This window comes from Motacilla alba, chromosome 6, assembly GCF_015832195.1.
Source record: "Motacilla alba alba isolate MOTALB_02 chromosome 6, Motacilla_alba_V1.0_pri, whole genome shotgun sequence".
Classification (NCBI taxonomy): Eukaryota; Metazoa; Chordata; class Aves; order Passeriformes; family Motacillidae; genus Motacilla; species Motacilla alba.
This window is the reverse complement of record NC_052021.1, coordinates 17,823,546-17,840,721: the sequence shown is the minus strand read 5'-3', so window position 1 is coordinate 17,840,721 and position 17,176 is coordinate 17,823,546. Positions and strand designations below refer to the sequence as shown.

Genomic DNA, 17,176 nt, shown 5'->3' with positions numbered 1-17,176 from the left:
TGGAGCGTGATGGCACGGCTTCCCGGCTGAAGAGGCCCCGGCGAAGCGCTGGGTATTCGGGGGGCAGTGCTCGCTGGGACAGCGCGCCAGCACCCCACAGGGGATGGACTCCCTCCGCCTTGGCTCGCGATGGGAGCCTCGCTCCGAGAGAGAAATGTCTAGCCCCAACTCTGTCATGCAAAGTGACTCTGCTCGCATCCCTCCCCGTGGCTCTTTTCATTAATTAGGGGCTGCAAAGAGTGTGGGGGAGGGGGAAGCGGCTAGGAGCCACTAATTATTCAAACTTTGGAGACAGCATCCACATGGGCAATGTGGATGGGCAATCTCTTTAGGGCAGCGCTTTGCAACCTGTGTGTATCAGGCGGGGAGTGATTATGCTACTGTGCAAAGCCTCCATTAAGAGGTTTCATTCCATCATTACTCATCGCCTTCAGGATGTGTTCAGACTACAGTGTGAGTAAACCAAGATTTCCACGAAGAGAAACAATTTGCTGTGGCACGAGAGGACCGTGAAAACCTGCCCCTACCTCCGCCCCCAAGCAATAATCTTTTTAATTGCACTCAGCTGCAAACAGATTTTTCTTAAGTGCCCTCTCGCATTGTACCCCCCATCTCTGCTTTGTCACTGGTTTTTGCCACGACGCCCATCTCCTACAGCAACTTCTTTCTGCCTCGGGCTCTGCCACCCCTCAGCTCTGACCTCCTCTGGGCTCCAGCCGCTCCCGAGCCTGCTGGAGAGAGGCTTAGCAGGACGCGCAGCGATGCTCCGGAATGGAGCTGGGCTGCCCCGGCCCCCGGCCGGCTTCCCTGCCCGCCGGCGGCGGAGTCGCCTGCCCCGCTCCCCGCTGTCCTGCCCCGAGGGCAGTCCGAGAGGGAAGGAGGCAGGAACGCCCGCCCTGTGCCCCGGCGGCGGCGGACAGCGGTCCCTAACCTCGGTCCCTCGCTAGCTGCAGCCTTTGCCATAGCGGTATCCCGGAACAGGAAAGTCCCAGTTCATCTTGCCCCCATAAGATCCTGTCTCCCTCCTCCCGCTCCCCTCCCTCTGCCCCTTCCTGCCTTTGGCCCGTGCGAGAGGAGCCTCTTCTCTCCTGGCGGGACGGGGCTGAAGCGCTGGGGGCAGCCGCCGGGGCGGCAGGGAAGGGGGACTGGGCTCTGGGGACCATCCGCCTGGGCTCAGCCCCCTGCCCGGAGCCAGCGGTCCGGCGCCCTGCGGGCAGGGCTGCCTTGAGCCCTCGGGATTGAGTTGAGATCCTGAAGTTAGTGATTTTTTTTGTGTGTGTGTGTGTGGTTGTTTTTTTTGTTTGTTTTTTTTTTCTCTCTGCTCTCGGTGCTTCGGAAGCGGCTGTAAGATTTGCAAAGAGAGAGAGAGACTGGGGGAGGAGGAAGAATTAAGGAAAGGGAAAAGATGGCGAGCTGCTGGAGCAGTGTGGAGAAAGCGGCATTTTTGTGCTGCTTTCTGCTGGCAATGGGGAGCCTAATCTGCTGCGCCCGGCCGGAGGAGGAGGAAGAGCAAGAAGAGCAGCGCTCCTGTCACGGTGCCTTTGATCTCTACTTCGTCCTGGATAAGTAAGTGACAGTCGCATTTAAAAACGTTTATTCACCCTTCAGTGACTCCTTGCAGCAGCAGGGATGTTGTTTCTTTCCCCTGTCTTCCCCGACGACTTCTCCTGATGCCAAATACGACGTGTGGGGCTCGTTCCTTATTTTTGCTCCCCAAAACTTGCACATTTCCCAAGTGGAGCATTTAGGGGAGCAGTGTCCTTTATGCTGAGTTAGTTTTGCATGCAAACCTGGGAAACTGGATTGCTTTCAGGTTGTTGCATGTGGGGTGTGGGCTGTGAGTGCTGGATTTGAGGGGGTGTCGGTCAGTGCCTACATTGTTCCTGGAGTTTTGTGTCATGACTTGGGCTGTGTGTAGAGATGTCACTTATGGGACTTAGCGGTGCTAGGACCATGCTGACCTACCTAAAGTTGAGACCAGACTGCTTGTCTGTGTTTTTACAAGTTCACTTATAAGGTTTTATAAAACTTATTTTTGCTCAGCTTCTTCAGGGTTGTCTAAACTTGTGTTTGAGTTGCATCTATTAAAATAGGTTGTCAAATATTTCTCTTTAATACTATGTCAGCTGAATTCAGGTATGGGGGGGTATAATTAAGCTCACGTGTGTAGGCATGTTTTAGCAAGCACTAGTAAAGCAAGTGGCAAACCAGTGCACCTACGAGTGTTTTTCAGAAGGTACAAATTTCTCTTTCTTCTGGTGTACTACTCTGGCCTGACAGAGGTTTAAAGCCAAGGGATTAACTCAAGGAGTAAATTGTTAGTGTCCCACAGTGTGACGACTGTGTTATCTAATACATCCTGGGTTACCTGTGTGACAGGGTATTATGAAAGATGGAAGACTTTGGGATTCTTGCCCTCAAGCCAGGTATAATGTTCTATTTCTCACTTGGGAGAACAAATCAATCCATAAGGCCCTTGGTACAGCCTGCAAGAGGCAAAAAGTCACTATCACTCAAGATGTATATTTCTGTATTCTAGAGAGGAAAAAAGTATCATTAAATAGTGATTCTGGTTTTAGAGCAAAAGAAGCTGAAGATCAAAGGCACTCTGCCTTTCTAAAAGATAAACTAATACACCATGTGGTCATTGTTTGGTTTTGTTTGTTTTGGTTTTTTTTCCTTTTGCTTAGAACTTGTTCCTGAAGTAACCTTTGTGTCTAGAAAGGGCTCTGTGGGGGGCTAGTGTTCTCAAATTCATTCCTGCCAGGTTTCCTAGAAGTGATTGGCACTGTTGTTATGCCCAGTTCCCACGCTGAAATCCCTGTAAAAATGAGTGTTGGTGATAGCAGTATGGCTCTTCTGTCTTCTGTAGTACAATTCCTTTGTTACAATGACATTGAGTACCCCTAGCAATCTCCACTGTGCCCCATGCTACATTTCAGAATACGTGTGTGTGTGTGTGTATGTATATATATTTATTTTTTTTTAATCAGTATTTTCAGAAAGCCCTTTTTTGGCTTTGCTCTTCCTATTCATACTGTATTCAAGGAGATAAAAGCAGAGAAGAGAGCAATTTGCTCAGCGATCCTGATCTTCAAACAGTAGGAAGTTGATCATCTAAGCAAGTTCCTGTCTAGTACTCTGGACCTGAAATAATGTATTTTCTTTTTGCAAGCCACAGGTCTTTCATTTTGTTTCAGGTGCTGTCCATTCACTACAGTGCAGTGGTCCACTGGAAACTGGACCTGATCATGGTTGAAGTAAAATGTCATGCATTTGGGTTCCAGTGGGAAAATTCTCTTCAGCTTCAATTGCAAACTGAATCTTTATGAGCTTTGAGAGTTACACCAAAGAGTTCTCCTTTGGTAAAAGCTGTGTTAAGAGTTACTTGGGCCCCTGAGTGGTTTTCGAATCTATCCCTGCTCCCATCAAGTCTGTAACAATGAGGTGGCCAAGCTGCTTTTGGTCTCAATGAGATTGCATTACAATCCATATGGGTAATATTAGAGTGCCAGATCTTGGGAGCCATAGGTCCTGTTCTGGCTGAGGCTGTATTTATCCCAGCTGTATTCTGTGACATCTGGCACAACACAAGGAGCTTTATGGAAGCGGGGAGGACTGATTTAGTGGATGCACCCTGAGTCTTGGGACAGTTCATCAGGAAGGAACTCCAGGTAGTATTGAGAATTCATTAGTGTTGAGGACAGTCAGGGTATTTCAGGTAGGGAGAAGGTAGGAAGCCAGTCAGAAGCATCTGGTAAATCTGTAAATGCAGTGAACTATTTTTTTTTTTTCTTTTAGAATTGGATCCATACTGACATACATCTGTGAAGAATTCTGTCTGTAATTTCAAGTGAGAGAAACCCCAGAAAAACCCAGCCATATATACCATGAAGTATACCCCTATGGCTTGGGGATTGCCTCTCTCTCTTGGTGCCCTGCCAGTCTGGAGTTGGAGGCATTCAGTCTTAGCTGTCTAACACTGGTATTGAAGTATTGGTTGTGGGAAAATAACAGGCTTTAATCCTGTGACCCTGTAGTGAGCTGAATGACAGCTCCTGTCTCTAAAATCAGCCTGGCTGAACCAAAATGACTTTAAGTCTGTTTTGCTTTGCTTTCCAATAGAAAGATCTGTAGGAGGAAATCTGGAAGAAGACAACAAACCTTTCTCCTTATGCAGTGTGTCTTACTGCAATGACTTTATTGGGGCATGATTTTTCCTTTTCATTCTGCCAGGCAAAGTCTGTGAGGATTTAATCCTGCAGGCAACAACCATCAGATGGAAAAGATCATCTTCTGGTGAAGTTATTGGTATAATATATGTGCTGCCAATTAGAAAAAAAGAAACATGCTGTTTTCTTGTAGTTCTTCTCTTCCTGAGTTTGACTGCAGTCCTTCATGTTAACTCCCTAGGATAAGCAAGATCAGGGCAGTGCCACTAAACCTTAGATGGCCCAAAAAGCTGGCATAGTGAAAGGGAAAAGCAGCATGTGTGGGAGGGAGACCAGCCATCATCCTCCTTAGGATTGGCTGATCATGCCAGAGCTACATTAGGACTTCCCTGTCTCTGGGGATGTTCAAAAGAGGAAATCTCTTGAAGCTGGGAGAACAGCACATTTGCTGGCTGCAGAGGCGGCTGCCTAGAGTCTGCAATCTTGCTCTGAATGAATCTTGTACTTTATGAGTTGTGCAGGCCTGAGCTTGTTTGGAGGCATAGTGGAAGACTAAAATATCATAACAAAGCAGGAAAAATTCTTTTGTTTGCAACAAAGTCATTCCCTGCATGAAGTAAGGCAGTATACATTGCAGTTGGCACACCCACTTCTCCCATGGCATGCAGTAAGATGAAGTCACTTGTGATAGCAAAGTTCTCAGTTTTACCTTTAAACAATGTAAAAAAGTTCTTAAGCTTTTAAGCCAGACATAATGGATTGTTGAGTAGTTCTCACTTGCTTTTGTTGCTCCATTTGCTTAGGTTGTCCCAGTGCACAAAGGACTTGTTTCTGTCCCATCCCAAACTGTGGAGGACAGGCCCTGTTAGGGATTTGATTGCTTGACCATCAAGTCTTGTAGAGACATACTTGTGCTTGAGAATGTAAATAACTCCCTTTCATCCTGCCTTGCTGTTAACATCCAGCTGTTGTTTGTAATCATATTGAGTTGCACTTGATGAGAAGAAAGAATGACTGACCTCTAGTGTTTCTTAATTATAACAATGCCTGGTAGCGTCATTATGATTGTTTATTAATGCAACAAATAGAAACCCTTTTAAAGTAAGGAGTTATACTGAGCATAGATATCTGCTGCTGGCAATGCTTGACAAGTCAAGTCTGAACTGCCGAGCTATCTGTGTTATAATTTACCAAATATGAAACAATTTCTTGGTTATTTTTGACTGTGAGAAAGACAGAAGTGTTTTTTTATTTTTCCTATTTGGGATGTTTGCTAAAAGTTGTTTGGATTTTGAGGAAAAATGAGCTGTGCAGACTTGGGAAAATGTTTCCTTTTTCTACAGCACAGATCATGGCAGTGGTAATGTATTGGTATAGTCTTGGCTGGTTTTCTTGGATCGTAACTGTTATATTGGGGAGCTTGGCTTGGAGACATTTTCTTCAGTCCTCATCTTCCCCCTGAACTTTTGTGTAGTGTCTCTTTAGGCCCACAACCATATTGCCTTTCACATCAATTTTACTTTGTCTCCTGTGCTCCCAAGAGCATCCATGTCACCAGCAACTTTGATACAGACATCAGTAAAGTGTGCCCAGTCTCTCACTTGCAATTAATTTTGCAGCTGCCTCTCTTTCAATTTGGTAAGCCTTGCTCCAGAGGTGAATGTCACTGTTAAGGAAGAGCACAACTTCTGGTTAGATGGGAATTTGCTACCCTCCAATATCCTTCCTGATTTTGTTTTTTGGGTCTGTGTACCCCTTCTCAGCTTGCCATTGAAAAGGCAGAGGCTGTGGGAAGTGTCAGGAGGGAAACAGGTTGATCCTTCCTGATTTGCCAAAAGCTTTCAGAACAAAAGCATTTCAGGAGCTGCTATTTAAGGTCACCTATAATTTTAAGACAACTAGAGGGAGTTGCTGATCTCCACATATGTTGTTTTTTTCACAATATACTGCATTTAATGCAAACAAATAGCATTTGGTAAACACATTATTTCCCCCCCCAGTGATTTCCTTGCCAATGATTTGAATGAATTTAGCAGTCATGAATTATAAGTACTAGTGAGAGCAAATATTTTTTGCCTTAGGGTCTCATTGCAGCCCTGTGCTTTTTTTCCTGCCTCGTGTAGTCCCAGCCTAAGGTTATTAGGATGGAGCTGGACCTGTGGGAACTTCTGCAGCTTCTCTCCATGCTCTGAGTCCACTGCCATTCTGGGTGCTGATTTTGCAGCACCTAAAGTGTGTGGGGAGGGGACGAGTGGCTAAACAATATTGTTGTGGTTGGACAATCAGACTGCTGGCAAAAAATGAATACGTGTTCTATTACCTACCTTAAATACATCTGAAAAGTTGGTATTGAGTGACTTTTAAACCATTGCTGAACTCTGTTTCCTCTAGGTAACAATATCTACCTACTGCAGTCAGACTTCAGTTCATTGTAAGATGTAGAACCTGATGCAGGTCAGCTGAGAGGAGTTGCTGTCTGAACAAAAGTATCAGCTTTGTTCTTTGATAGCACTGATTTCTGTGTGCGTATTTAAAAGTGGTTATCTGTCTTACTCCTTTTCTGTCTGACTTCCTCGCTTATAACTTGACCACATCATCTACATGACACCTCTCATAATCTCCAGCTGCCTGTAAGCAATATTTTTTTATTGTTTTCAAAATGTAATCTGCTGGTATTTTGACTTGCATCTTTCTTTGTTGTGGTTTTATTGCAGCAGTGCTATGATTTGCTTTCAACCAGGTATAATTGCTTGGAATGTTCCAAGGCAAATTTTTATTCTCTGTCAGACATACGTATGTTATTTGAACCAGGTTTTATTTGTTTGTACTTTGTCTGATATTTTTCTGCCAGCTCTGACTTCTGTCAGGAAAAAAGAAATGCTCAGGAAAACCAATTCTCCTTCCTTTAGTCCAAGAAAAAAAATCTTTATGAAACACAAGGCAAAGCTAATGGGTAATGATTATTTGACATAAAACATGTACAGTTAACAGGAAGAAAAAACCATGGCAGCTTGTCATTTGCAGTCTATTTATGCATGTAACTAAATCTGATTTATTTGGGGCTTGAGCCAAGGAAGTAAACCGTGAGATTCCCACTGACCTAGGATTTTATTTATGTGTTCAGTGATTGAGAATTTCATTACTTTTGTCTGGGCTTGCAGGCCAAATTCAATGTTGTAAACTGTGAATTTGTATGAGGTGTAGTAGAACTGAATCTTCTAATCTCAAATGTAAAAATGAATTGACTCCTGTGACCTATGAACAGCTCAAGAGTTGCATATCCCTGGCCCTTTCTATCATTTGCACCTTTTTAAGAGAGTTGCATCAAGGCTGGGATTGTGTGCCCTGCTTTGCTCCCTGTGTTGTGCTGAAGAGTACCAGGATGCTCAGAGTGGGGCTTCTTGCCCTGATGCTGCTCAGAGCATCCCTGGAGCTTTTCGGGGAGATCTGAAGTGGTTGAATGCAGTGTGAGCACGGCTTCTGAATTTCACTTTGTGCCCTGTTGGTGAGGGGCTTAGCAAGACACCAGGTGGATAGGATTTGTGAATGAGATAGATGACTGTAGGATCAAAGGGCACTGTTTTGTTTGAGGCATGATTTCATACAAATCTGTCATATTGCTGCAGGCTTTATCCGTAGGACAAAAACGAAATTAATGGGTTTGGTCATGAAGTCTTTTGGATTCAAGTAGTTTGGGTCCTGTACTCAGATGCTGGCCAAGGATTAAAACCCATTTTGCAGCCACTGCTCAGCATCTTCCCCTCCCCATTCCAGCCCTTGTCTTGTCCATTCATGTTACAAGTACTCTGAAGCAAGGACTGTCTCAGAATGGCTGTCTCTGCCTGTGTTTCTAATTGCCTCTGGAGCAGATGATGGAAACTAGTCCTTCCTTGCCTGGATGAATCACCCAGTCAGGGTCCCTTCCTGCATAGAACATGCATTGTTTGGGAGAGGAGGATTCTTGTCACTTTGAATGCTCTGGTGGCTCAGAAGGGAGCAGAGGGGTGGATGAACACTCGGGCATGCGTGTCTGAAACCACAACAAACTCAGTGCCCCAGGGTTTGCTTTTATTGCAGAGCCATTATTAGCCATGTGCAAGAATTCTGTTGTACAATGTGGTTGTGACCACAAAGAGCCCTCCAAACAACAACAGTGTCACATTTGTGAGCAATGGACTATGTACAGGGCCACCATTAGCTCAAGGAGGTAGAGACTTACAGGGACTATACAAACTTAAGAGGTCTTGTATTCCCCTGACACCATATTCAGACTAAACCTGGGTTTTAGTAATAATGTCTCTTTTACTTGCTCCAGGGTGTCTGGAATTGCTGCCTTCAGCTAATCTGTAATGGAGGCAAGTGTGCATGGGGTGTGTGTGGAACAGGACAAGGGGCAGCTCTGTGCTTTCAAGGGGTTTCACACCGTCACTTTCAGCAGGGATGAAAGGCTCTGGGTCCTGCTGCCTTCTCTGTGTACATTTGGTAATAAAAATATTTACTGTTTGGGTAGTGTTGGGGTTTTAACTTTCGCTGCAAAGCCAGGTGACTGCTGTATATTGCCCTGGGTGGATCCATATGGGCTCCTGACAGTGCATTCAGCAGTGGCTGTGGAACACATGTGCTCTAGGACAGACTCAACTGGCCCTCCTGCTGTTTGCCTGCTGAAGTGGCTGCGCTGAGAGTGGCACCCCTTATGCCAGAATTATGCTGCTTTATTTCTCCAGGCTCCAGTTTCCCCTGCTGCTGGGAGTCTGTTAGGAAAGAAGACAAAGTTTCCACCCTATCTTGGCTCTTTGTCTCCACAAACATCAGTGAAATACTCCAGATTGGGTAGGCACAGTTCTAACATGCTCAGGGTTTTTATGCTGACACAGAGCTCTGCTAAACCAGAAGGAATCACTCCAAAGTTGGCAGTAGTGGAATCAAGCCTTGGAATCACATCACTTCCTTCCACCCCCAGAAATACTCACTGACCTCCTCTTTTCCCCTCCCATCCAGCAGTAGCAATATAAAACTAAGGAAAACAGCAGCAGCAGGAGCTGCAGCAGCAGCTGCTCCTCCGAGCCCAGTCCTGATGTGGCCCGGAGGACATTTTTTCCTGTGTTGTGGTTTGCTGACTTTTGTCTTTGTCTTGTGTGCGATGGGAACAGAGCTTCTGGAGCAGGGAGCATGCTCAAGGCAAATGGCTTCTGTGAGGTTTTTTCTTAACTTCACTTGGGCTGAATTCTGGTCCCAGTTGCATAGGTATAAACCTGGGGAAATTTTGCTACTTCTCTGGTCCCACTCCATGCTTACTCCAGTGAAAGCAGCAGCAGAAACAGGCTCTAAGATCCTTTCTGGAACATTCCAGCTGGCCACAGCAGCTGTTTATTGCTGTGTACTTTCCTTCACCATGAGAATTATGTCACTTTTGAGGGCTAAAGCCTCACCATCCCACTTCGCTTTGAAAGGTGCACAAACTGCTGGTCAGCTATGGGTCACTATCCCCAGAGCTCCTGTGATGCCCCACTGCTTTGCAGAGAGCATGAGGCTGGCTGGGCTTCCTCAGCAGGGAAAGTGCAGGGAGGAGGGCCAGGCTCTGGCAGGGTGGCGGCAGCCTTTGGTTGATGTGAGGGACTGAACCAGGTAGCTGATGGCTGAAAGCAGGAAATCTCAGAGGTGGGAGCCTGCAAGATGCATCTGGCTGCAACACAGTGCAGACAGCCGCAGTGCTGTTGTGGTGGACCAACTGGTACAAACCTCCACAACAGGATACATAAGATTCCCTGTCTGTGTCACTTCCCCCATGGCTTGTCCCAGATGCTGATGAGTGTGGGTCATTCCCCAGTACTTTTTGTGCACAGTGCTGGTCTTTGACGGGCTTCATTTCTTCTCCTGGTCTGCTCCAGCCACAAAGGGAAGCAAGTTAGTTTATGCTGATAATAAGTGATTCTGCAGTGTGGAAGATGATGTTCCAAAGGCAGTGAAATGGCTCAGGATTTTCAATAGTGTAGGGCAGTTCTGTTTGTTGGTGGTGGAACTCACATTTGATGACATTTGACAACTTACTATATAATTTAGCAAAAATAATTTATTGTTGTAATTTTTTGTTTAATCTGCCTTTAAATCTGCCCTTGCTGGTGGTATGAGGTCAGGCCTCTGGGACAACAGACAAAACTATCAGTCCAGACCCACAAAGCCTCCAAAATGTGTGTGTGTATATATGTTATATATATATACACACACATATACATATATACATACACATATGAGATGGCGAAATAAAGTCCTTTACAAACATGGATATTTAGAGGGAAGCTTGGGTGAGAGGGAGGGGAAATCAGGTTCTTCTCTAAGCCAGGCCACTTCCCCTGGTGTTCATGAGGAGTTTGACATGACTGGCATTGATGGCATTTTGGGAGCATTTGCAGTGGGAGGTGACACCTGGGCTTGGAGGAGTGTGGAAAGTGATTAAATGCTGACCACTTCACTGGTACTCCCTCTATGGGATTTTGAAACTAACATTTTCTTGCTAGTATTTTTGTCTGGCCTTGACTTTTCTCTGTTGATAGATTGGGACACTTGTGACACTTCCCAGCCAGTAAGCAACATGTGGGTGCAGAATTCCTCATAGGGGTGAGGGATACCCACTGCTGTGCTGAAGTAACTCTGCTCTGCAGGGCTGCAGCTCTGTGATGTAGAGCTGGGCACTCTGAGAGCCCAGTATGCTTCCTATGAGGACTAATCCATGACACAGACCTCCCTAGCTTTTCAGGGATGGGCACCTACTGATTTATTACAGTCAATTCTCTTGCTGACTGTACCCTTTCCAAGGGAAAAAAAAAGAAAAGGGAAGAAAAAGAAGTAATTCTGACAGTCCTAAGAAGGTACTGGAAATGTTGGTTTGTTGCAATTTGAAAGAAAATTTGCTCCTACTTTTTTTTCTGGATTGCATCAGTGACTCTGCAGCTGGCTGTAGAAATTTGATAGTTCATGTAAAGTAGGTCAGTCTTTTCCAAGTAAGAAACTATGGTTATTCTGTGAGGGGAATTGACTTCATTGAAGACTTCAGGAGTTGAATTGAAGTCAGATGGCAAGCTCGGAATGAAATTGAAAGTGTCACCTTCGGGGGGTGGGGGGGTGGGAAGAGTTTTAAAGAAGTTTGGGAGCTGTAGATGTATCTTGGATAGATTCAAGGAATCTTTGACTTCATCACATTTAGAGATTTAGCGTGGGGCTTTAATAAAAATCCAGGAGAGCTATAGGTGTTGATGGGGTTAATTTGGTATCAGTGCCAGCACCTTTCATTGGTGCTGTTCACAAATGATAGGCCTGTTGTTGTGTAGCACATACAAACTGGGGACTGCAGAGGATCCAGAGCTGTGGCTTGAGAAGTCCCCAGTGTTTCACTGCCCTCCCTTGCTGCCTGGAAATTTCTTCACTCTTTGATAACCAGTTTGTTCTGTGAATGAATCACCAGTTCTCCAGAAGAGCAGCATGGAAGCACAGGGTTACACAAGCCAATTTATTCTAGCTTATGTACTTCAGGAGGCTCCTTTGGTCCTTGTCCCTTTATCTTTGCCCTTCTCCACTCCACCAGCAGTGCTGCAGGGCAGGCAGTGCCATCCTGCATTGCACACATGGGCTTCTGTGCCTGACATACAAGGGCAGCAGGAACTGGCATAAGATCACTTGGAAAACCCATAGTATAATGGAATTGTAAAATGTAATTTTATTTCTCATGTTTACACAGAAAAATGCCTAACAGCAGTTAGAGGAATCCTACTGCTTTATAGTAGTTGAATTTCAGAACTTTTTTTTCAGTTCTGCATCAAAGTCCCTGTGATTTTATGTGTGTGCCATTGTTTTGTTTATCTTTATTTTTATCTGCCTGAGACACCTGATAGATGAGTTCAGCAAGCAAGGAAAGCAAATGGGTCATTCTTTCATACACCACAGTCCTAGAGAGAGCTTTAAAAACCATCGACTTTCATGCTTTGTAGCCTTTTTAATGTCTTGAAAGTGTATGGTATAGATCAACATGGTAGAAATGGATAATTTACTGGAGGGTTGCTGTGTGCAAGGCTCTGTTTGAGGTCTCAGTCCCATCAGACTGTGGGGGTCCCTGCTTAGACTTGGCAGAAAAAAGCCAGGGAGTGCCAGTAATGTAGTTTTATATAATGGAAGTGGCAGCATGGATGTGTAAGTCTTCTGCATGTAACTAAGTTGTCCAAGTTTTCACAAGAAATCCATAATGGAGCCAGAGCTTGGCTGCCCAGAACATTACTCCAGCAAATTAGGCAAGAGTACTGCTTTCTCTTTTGAAACAAACAGTAATTCATGGAAACTTTCTCCCAAGCATTCTAGGAGAATAGAAGATCAGTCAAGATTTTCTGTGTGGTGCAAGGGCAGAGCTGTGCTCTAGGAAAGCAAATCATCTGATTGCAGATAACTTAATGAAGTCAAATAAATTAATTAACTAAAAGAAAATATTTATATTTTATGCTATAAAAGGAGCAAAAGCAAATGGAAGGATTACTGAGTTTGTTTCAAAATTTTATGGTAAACCATTTCAGATCTCTTACTGCTTGTCTTGGAGTCAGTGGGTTTTGTCATCATGGTTCTTATTACAGCTTTGAACACAGCTCTATGTAATTTGTGTCCCTAACCACCTCTGGAGTAGGCCAAGCTTAAAATTCAAAGTGGAACAAGGAATTTCACTGCAAAGAAAGCTTTATGTAATCAGTTATGTTTTGTCTGCAGATCTGGAAGTGTCAAAAATCATTGGACTGAGATTTACTCCTTTGTGGAAAGCCTAGCTGAGAAATTCATAAGGTAAAGGTTTTTTAAAATGATACTTTAATTTCCTGTACATGATTTATTTGTTTGTTTAGTGGTTATTAGCAAATGAATTTCTGCTGAAGTAACAAGCGTGACGTGGATCTGGCCTGTTCTTCTCTTTCAGTCCAATGTTACGGATGTCTTTCATTGTTTTCTCTTCACGAGGCACTACAATCATGAAGCTAACAGAGAACAGGCAAGTACTTCCCACTGCACTCCTCCAGAAATACCCTCTGTCCCTTCTCTCACACAGCACGTGGCCCCACACCCAGAGTTTGGGGGTCTGTCTTGGTCCTTGTGTGGAACCAACTGAAATCCTCTCCTCCATTCCCAACTGGAGGAAGGTTTAGAAGGCCTTTGGGTGTCCCGTTTCAGTTTTCTTTTCAGCTTTGTTAGAGGAAGGTAGCACTGGGCTCTCTGTTCTTTACTGTAGTATTTCAGAGAGAAATTGCATTTCCAGTTGAGGATCCAGGTACATACTTGCTATCCCCAGCTACCCAAATAAGGACAGCTTTTGTGGAAGAGATGTCAGACACTGAATTGGTGAGCAGAGGAGTGTATGAGAGATCCCCAGTGCCCTTGGAAGGGACTCAAAGCCCTGACCTTTACACCAGCAGCTGGTTGTCCCCAGTGCTGGAGCAGGACCTCACCAGGCTGTGGCACTCCTCTCCTGGACTGCCTGTGGTTTGCAAAGCCAAGTGACAGTCTTTGTAAGAAAAAAAAGTAGAGCAAGATTCTGGTTGCCAGATTCACAATCAAATTTTCTTTCTTTAAAAAGCAAATTAATAAAAACCCCCAAACCACCACTGAAAACAGCTCCAACACAAAAACCCCCTCCCCCCAGAAGGTTATTTTTTTGGTTTGTTTCATTTTATCTATACATACAAATCCCTGTCATTTGGGTGTTTCTAAGTGTTTTCTTTCATTTCAGCTTGAAGCCTTCACTTTTGCTGCTGCTGTCTGTGTGAGAGGGCCTCAATAGAACAGGGCACCCTATAAATAATGTGAACTCTGGAGCAGAAAGAAAAACTACTCCTTCAACTTTTTATTCCAGGGACTCATCCTAAGCCAAATAACCTGCAAGGCTCTTGCATTTCTACTGGCTCCCCTGAGCTTTATTTCAGGTCTCCATCATGTATCTTGGTGGCAGAGCTCAAACTTGCTTACTTTCCTCTGGGTGAATTTTCTTTTTGCAAGGTTGAAAGTTCAGTATGTTGAGCATGGTATTAGAGTGTTCTCTGTCCTAAAATCCTGTTCTCTGTATGGATCACAGTGTGCCTTTTCAGCTCATTTTATACTTCAAAAGGGTAAAAATGTGCTTTTTGCACTAAGGACATCCCCTATCCAAGCTCCTGATTTTTACCTTCATCTCATATAGCCTCCTGTATTCTCTGTAATTGTGGTTGTGCCATCTAAAATACCTAGTTGCAAAATGGAGTTTAGAAAGGTTCTCATGATTCTCTTAAAGGCCTCATGGCATCTGGTGCTGATGTTTGAACTGCCTATGTCTTATCTGTTGAATATTTGTGCCTTGTGTTCCATTAATATAATGAAAAACCTTGTCAAGAATCAGGGTCTTTGGTGGTCAGTTAAATTAAATTATTAATGTCCCTGAACAATCTTTTTGGTTAATAGGTATTTGGAGAGTAAGAAGCTATGCAACAGGAGTCATGACATGCAAGTGCTTATGTGTCCAGGAATAATCTATGCCCCAGGAAGGCTGATGAGTCCCTGGTCTAGGATAGGAAATTCTCCTCATTCCCATCCTGTTTTCTTATCTTTTGGCCCCTCTCTTTAAAATGGAAAAATCCTAATCCAGACTGTCCTGATGACTGATTCAATACAGAGATTTAATTTGTCCCAGTTTTGTGACAGGGTCATAAGCTTTTAAACTCTGTTTTGTTCTGCAGTTTGTTAAAGTTTAATATCTGGCATTGGATTTAATTCAATCTTATCCTGGCTGAGAATGAGGGAGCAGGGGCAGAATTCCATTTTTAACATGTGTTACCCTAATGCTGTACCCTGTGTCTGGTTTTGTGCCCCCATGAGTGTTTGGGTGATAAATTGTGGAATTTGAAAAAAATCTTGGTTCAGCCAGTGTTCCAGCTGATGTGTATGCACCCTGTGCAATTGATTGACAGCCTGCATAATCTAGCTGTGGTACAGGAGTATCTCAACAAAAGAAAAAAAAAACTTCTAATAAAATGTTCTCCTGGGTTGTTTTTGTTTGTTTGTTGGTTTGTTTTTGTTTATTTGTGTTTGTTTTTTTTAATCCAAAGGGAAGCCATAAGACGAGGGCTCGACATTCTTAAGGAAGAATTGCCTGGAGGAGACACGTTCATGCATGAAGGATTTAAAAGGGTACACATCACAGTACCTACTTTTTTTGCTTTACACATAGAAACTTTGCTGCTGGTATTTTTATGAGCTAACCATGTTCTCCACTTCATTGCAGGCAAATGAGCAGATTTACCATGAGACCTATGGAGGTATGTGCTGTGCAGTGTTCATGTTAATGTCTGCATTGACAGAGACAGGGGTTACGGTTCTTTTTGTGACCTGCAGTAAACCCGCTGACAGAAGTACTGGAGAAGGAGGGGTGTTATGCAACACCACATTCCATTTTGACTGCAGCCCTACTCCTAAACGGGTGATTCATGGTTTATTGAGATCAGAGAGGACCAGTATGATCCCAGATCTGACCATTGCAGGATGCAGACCAAACATAGCAGCCAGAACTGCCCATCTTGCACCCAGCAGACAGGAATTCCCACATTTTCCTGGTCCTTTCTATCCTGATGCACTCAGCCCTCTCTGCTTTGTGGTCCCACATCCTTGTTCTCATTAGTGTGAATGAGAGTTTTGCATCAGTGTGAATGATTTGTGTTCAGATTCTGAGTTGCTAAAATGTGCATTTTGACTAAATTTTGAGAGGAAAGTGTATTTATGGTTTTTGTTTGTGCCAAAAGAAGACCTAGTTAGTTACCAAGACTTGCTTAGTTCATACCCTGGTGTGAGGTTGTTCTCATTTGTGGACTCATGATCTCTTAGGAAGATGGAGGAGCAGGTCAGTGCCTTTTTGTTAAAATAGGCTGTGAGTGTAGGAGCAGCAGCTCTGCACAGTGTTGCAGCATTTCTGCCAGTAAAATCAGGAGTTCCGAAGTGTCCCACTGAAATAAATTCTGCCTCATAGCATATGCCTAAGAACTAATCAAGTATTCTGTAAATTGAATTAGGAAGGAAAAAGAGTAGATGAGATCTGGATTTTACCAGGGAAGAAACAAGCATTGAGAAGAAAACAAAACAAGATCTCCATTTTTTTTTCAGCATCTTTCAAGGGTACTGGGCACAAAGAAAAAGAGAAAAAAAAAGGGGGGGGAATCCAAGCTATTTTTTCCCCCAAGTTGCAGGTCATTTTTTTTAAGTTTTATGTCTGTGTCTGACGTGACATGGGAAGGACGACATAGCATAAGAAACCTGTCAGAACTAATCAGTCTGTAATTTCAGACAGTATGGAGGAAGACACTTGAAATTGTAACAGATTATTTTGAGAAAATAACAAATACTTGTCTGAAAGTAACAGGTATTTGTTACTTTGCTTAACAACTATGGACTCAGAATGGTTGGTTGAACCATAGTTTGCATGTTAATTTGGTTTAATTGTGTTAACTAGTTGCATTTCTCTAGGTAGCATTGTATTCTATACTGCATTACATATATACATCTCTGCAGTCTATGCAACCTTTTCACTTAAGTTTAGATGGGATATGAAGTGTTATATCACAATACATGATTTTTTTCCTAATTAACCTGATCTTGAGTTTTTCACATGCTCAGAATTCCTATGAATTTCACTGGAAGTTCTTGTTGCTTGAGAGCTGTAGGACTTCCTGTAGAAGCCCATTTCATGCTATGTTCAGTGGGGTTGCTCTTTCAGAGCCTGCTGGAGGGAAAGGTAGAATGGCAGGAAAGATCCTTTTGCAGAAGTACCACAGTCTCTGGGCAATGTTTATGTAGAGACAAGTTTGTCAAGAGAAGAGAGGAAAACTTCTCCTTCTCTGCGAACCCATTTTGTCAGTTCTCCACGTGTCTGTAATCTTGGTAGCTGCTCTGTTTTATTCAGAACAGAAAAGCTAGTGTGTGGACATTGTCAGAGCAGCACTCCCCCTGCAGTGATGCTTGTG

General features: G+C 43.9%; 1 protein-coding gene across 1 annotated transcript in view; it reads left to right on the top strand.

Moving 5' to 3' along the window:
- The first annotated feature begins 708 nt into the window (after positions 1-708).
- ANTXRL (ANTXR like) overlaps positions 709-17,176 on the top strand; it is a 55,959-nt gene continuing 39,491 nt past the window's right edge. The window contains exons 1-5 of the mRNA XM_038140856.1: positions 709-1,566; positions 12,915-12,986; positions 13,117-13,188; positions 15,272-15,353; positions 15,448-15,481. Coding sequence (XP_037996784.1) covers positions 1,406-1,566; positions 12,915-12,986; positions 13,117-13,188; positions 15,272-15,353; positions 15,448-15,481 — 421 coding nt within the window. The 5' untranslated portion in view covers positions 709-1,405. The remainder of the gene's footprint in view (positions 1,567-12,914; positions 12,987-13,116; positions 13,189-15,271; positions 15,354-15,447; positions 15,482-17,176) is intronic.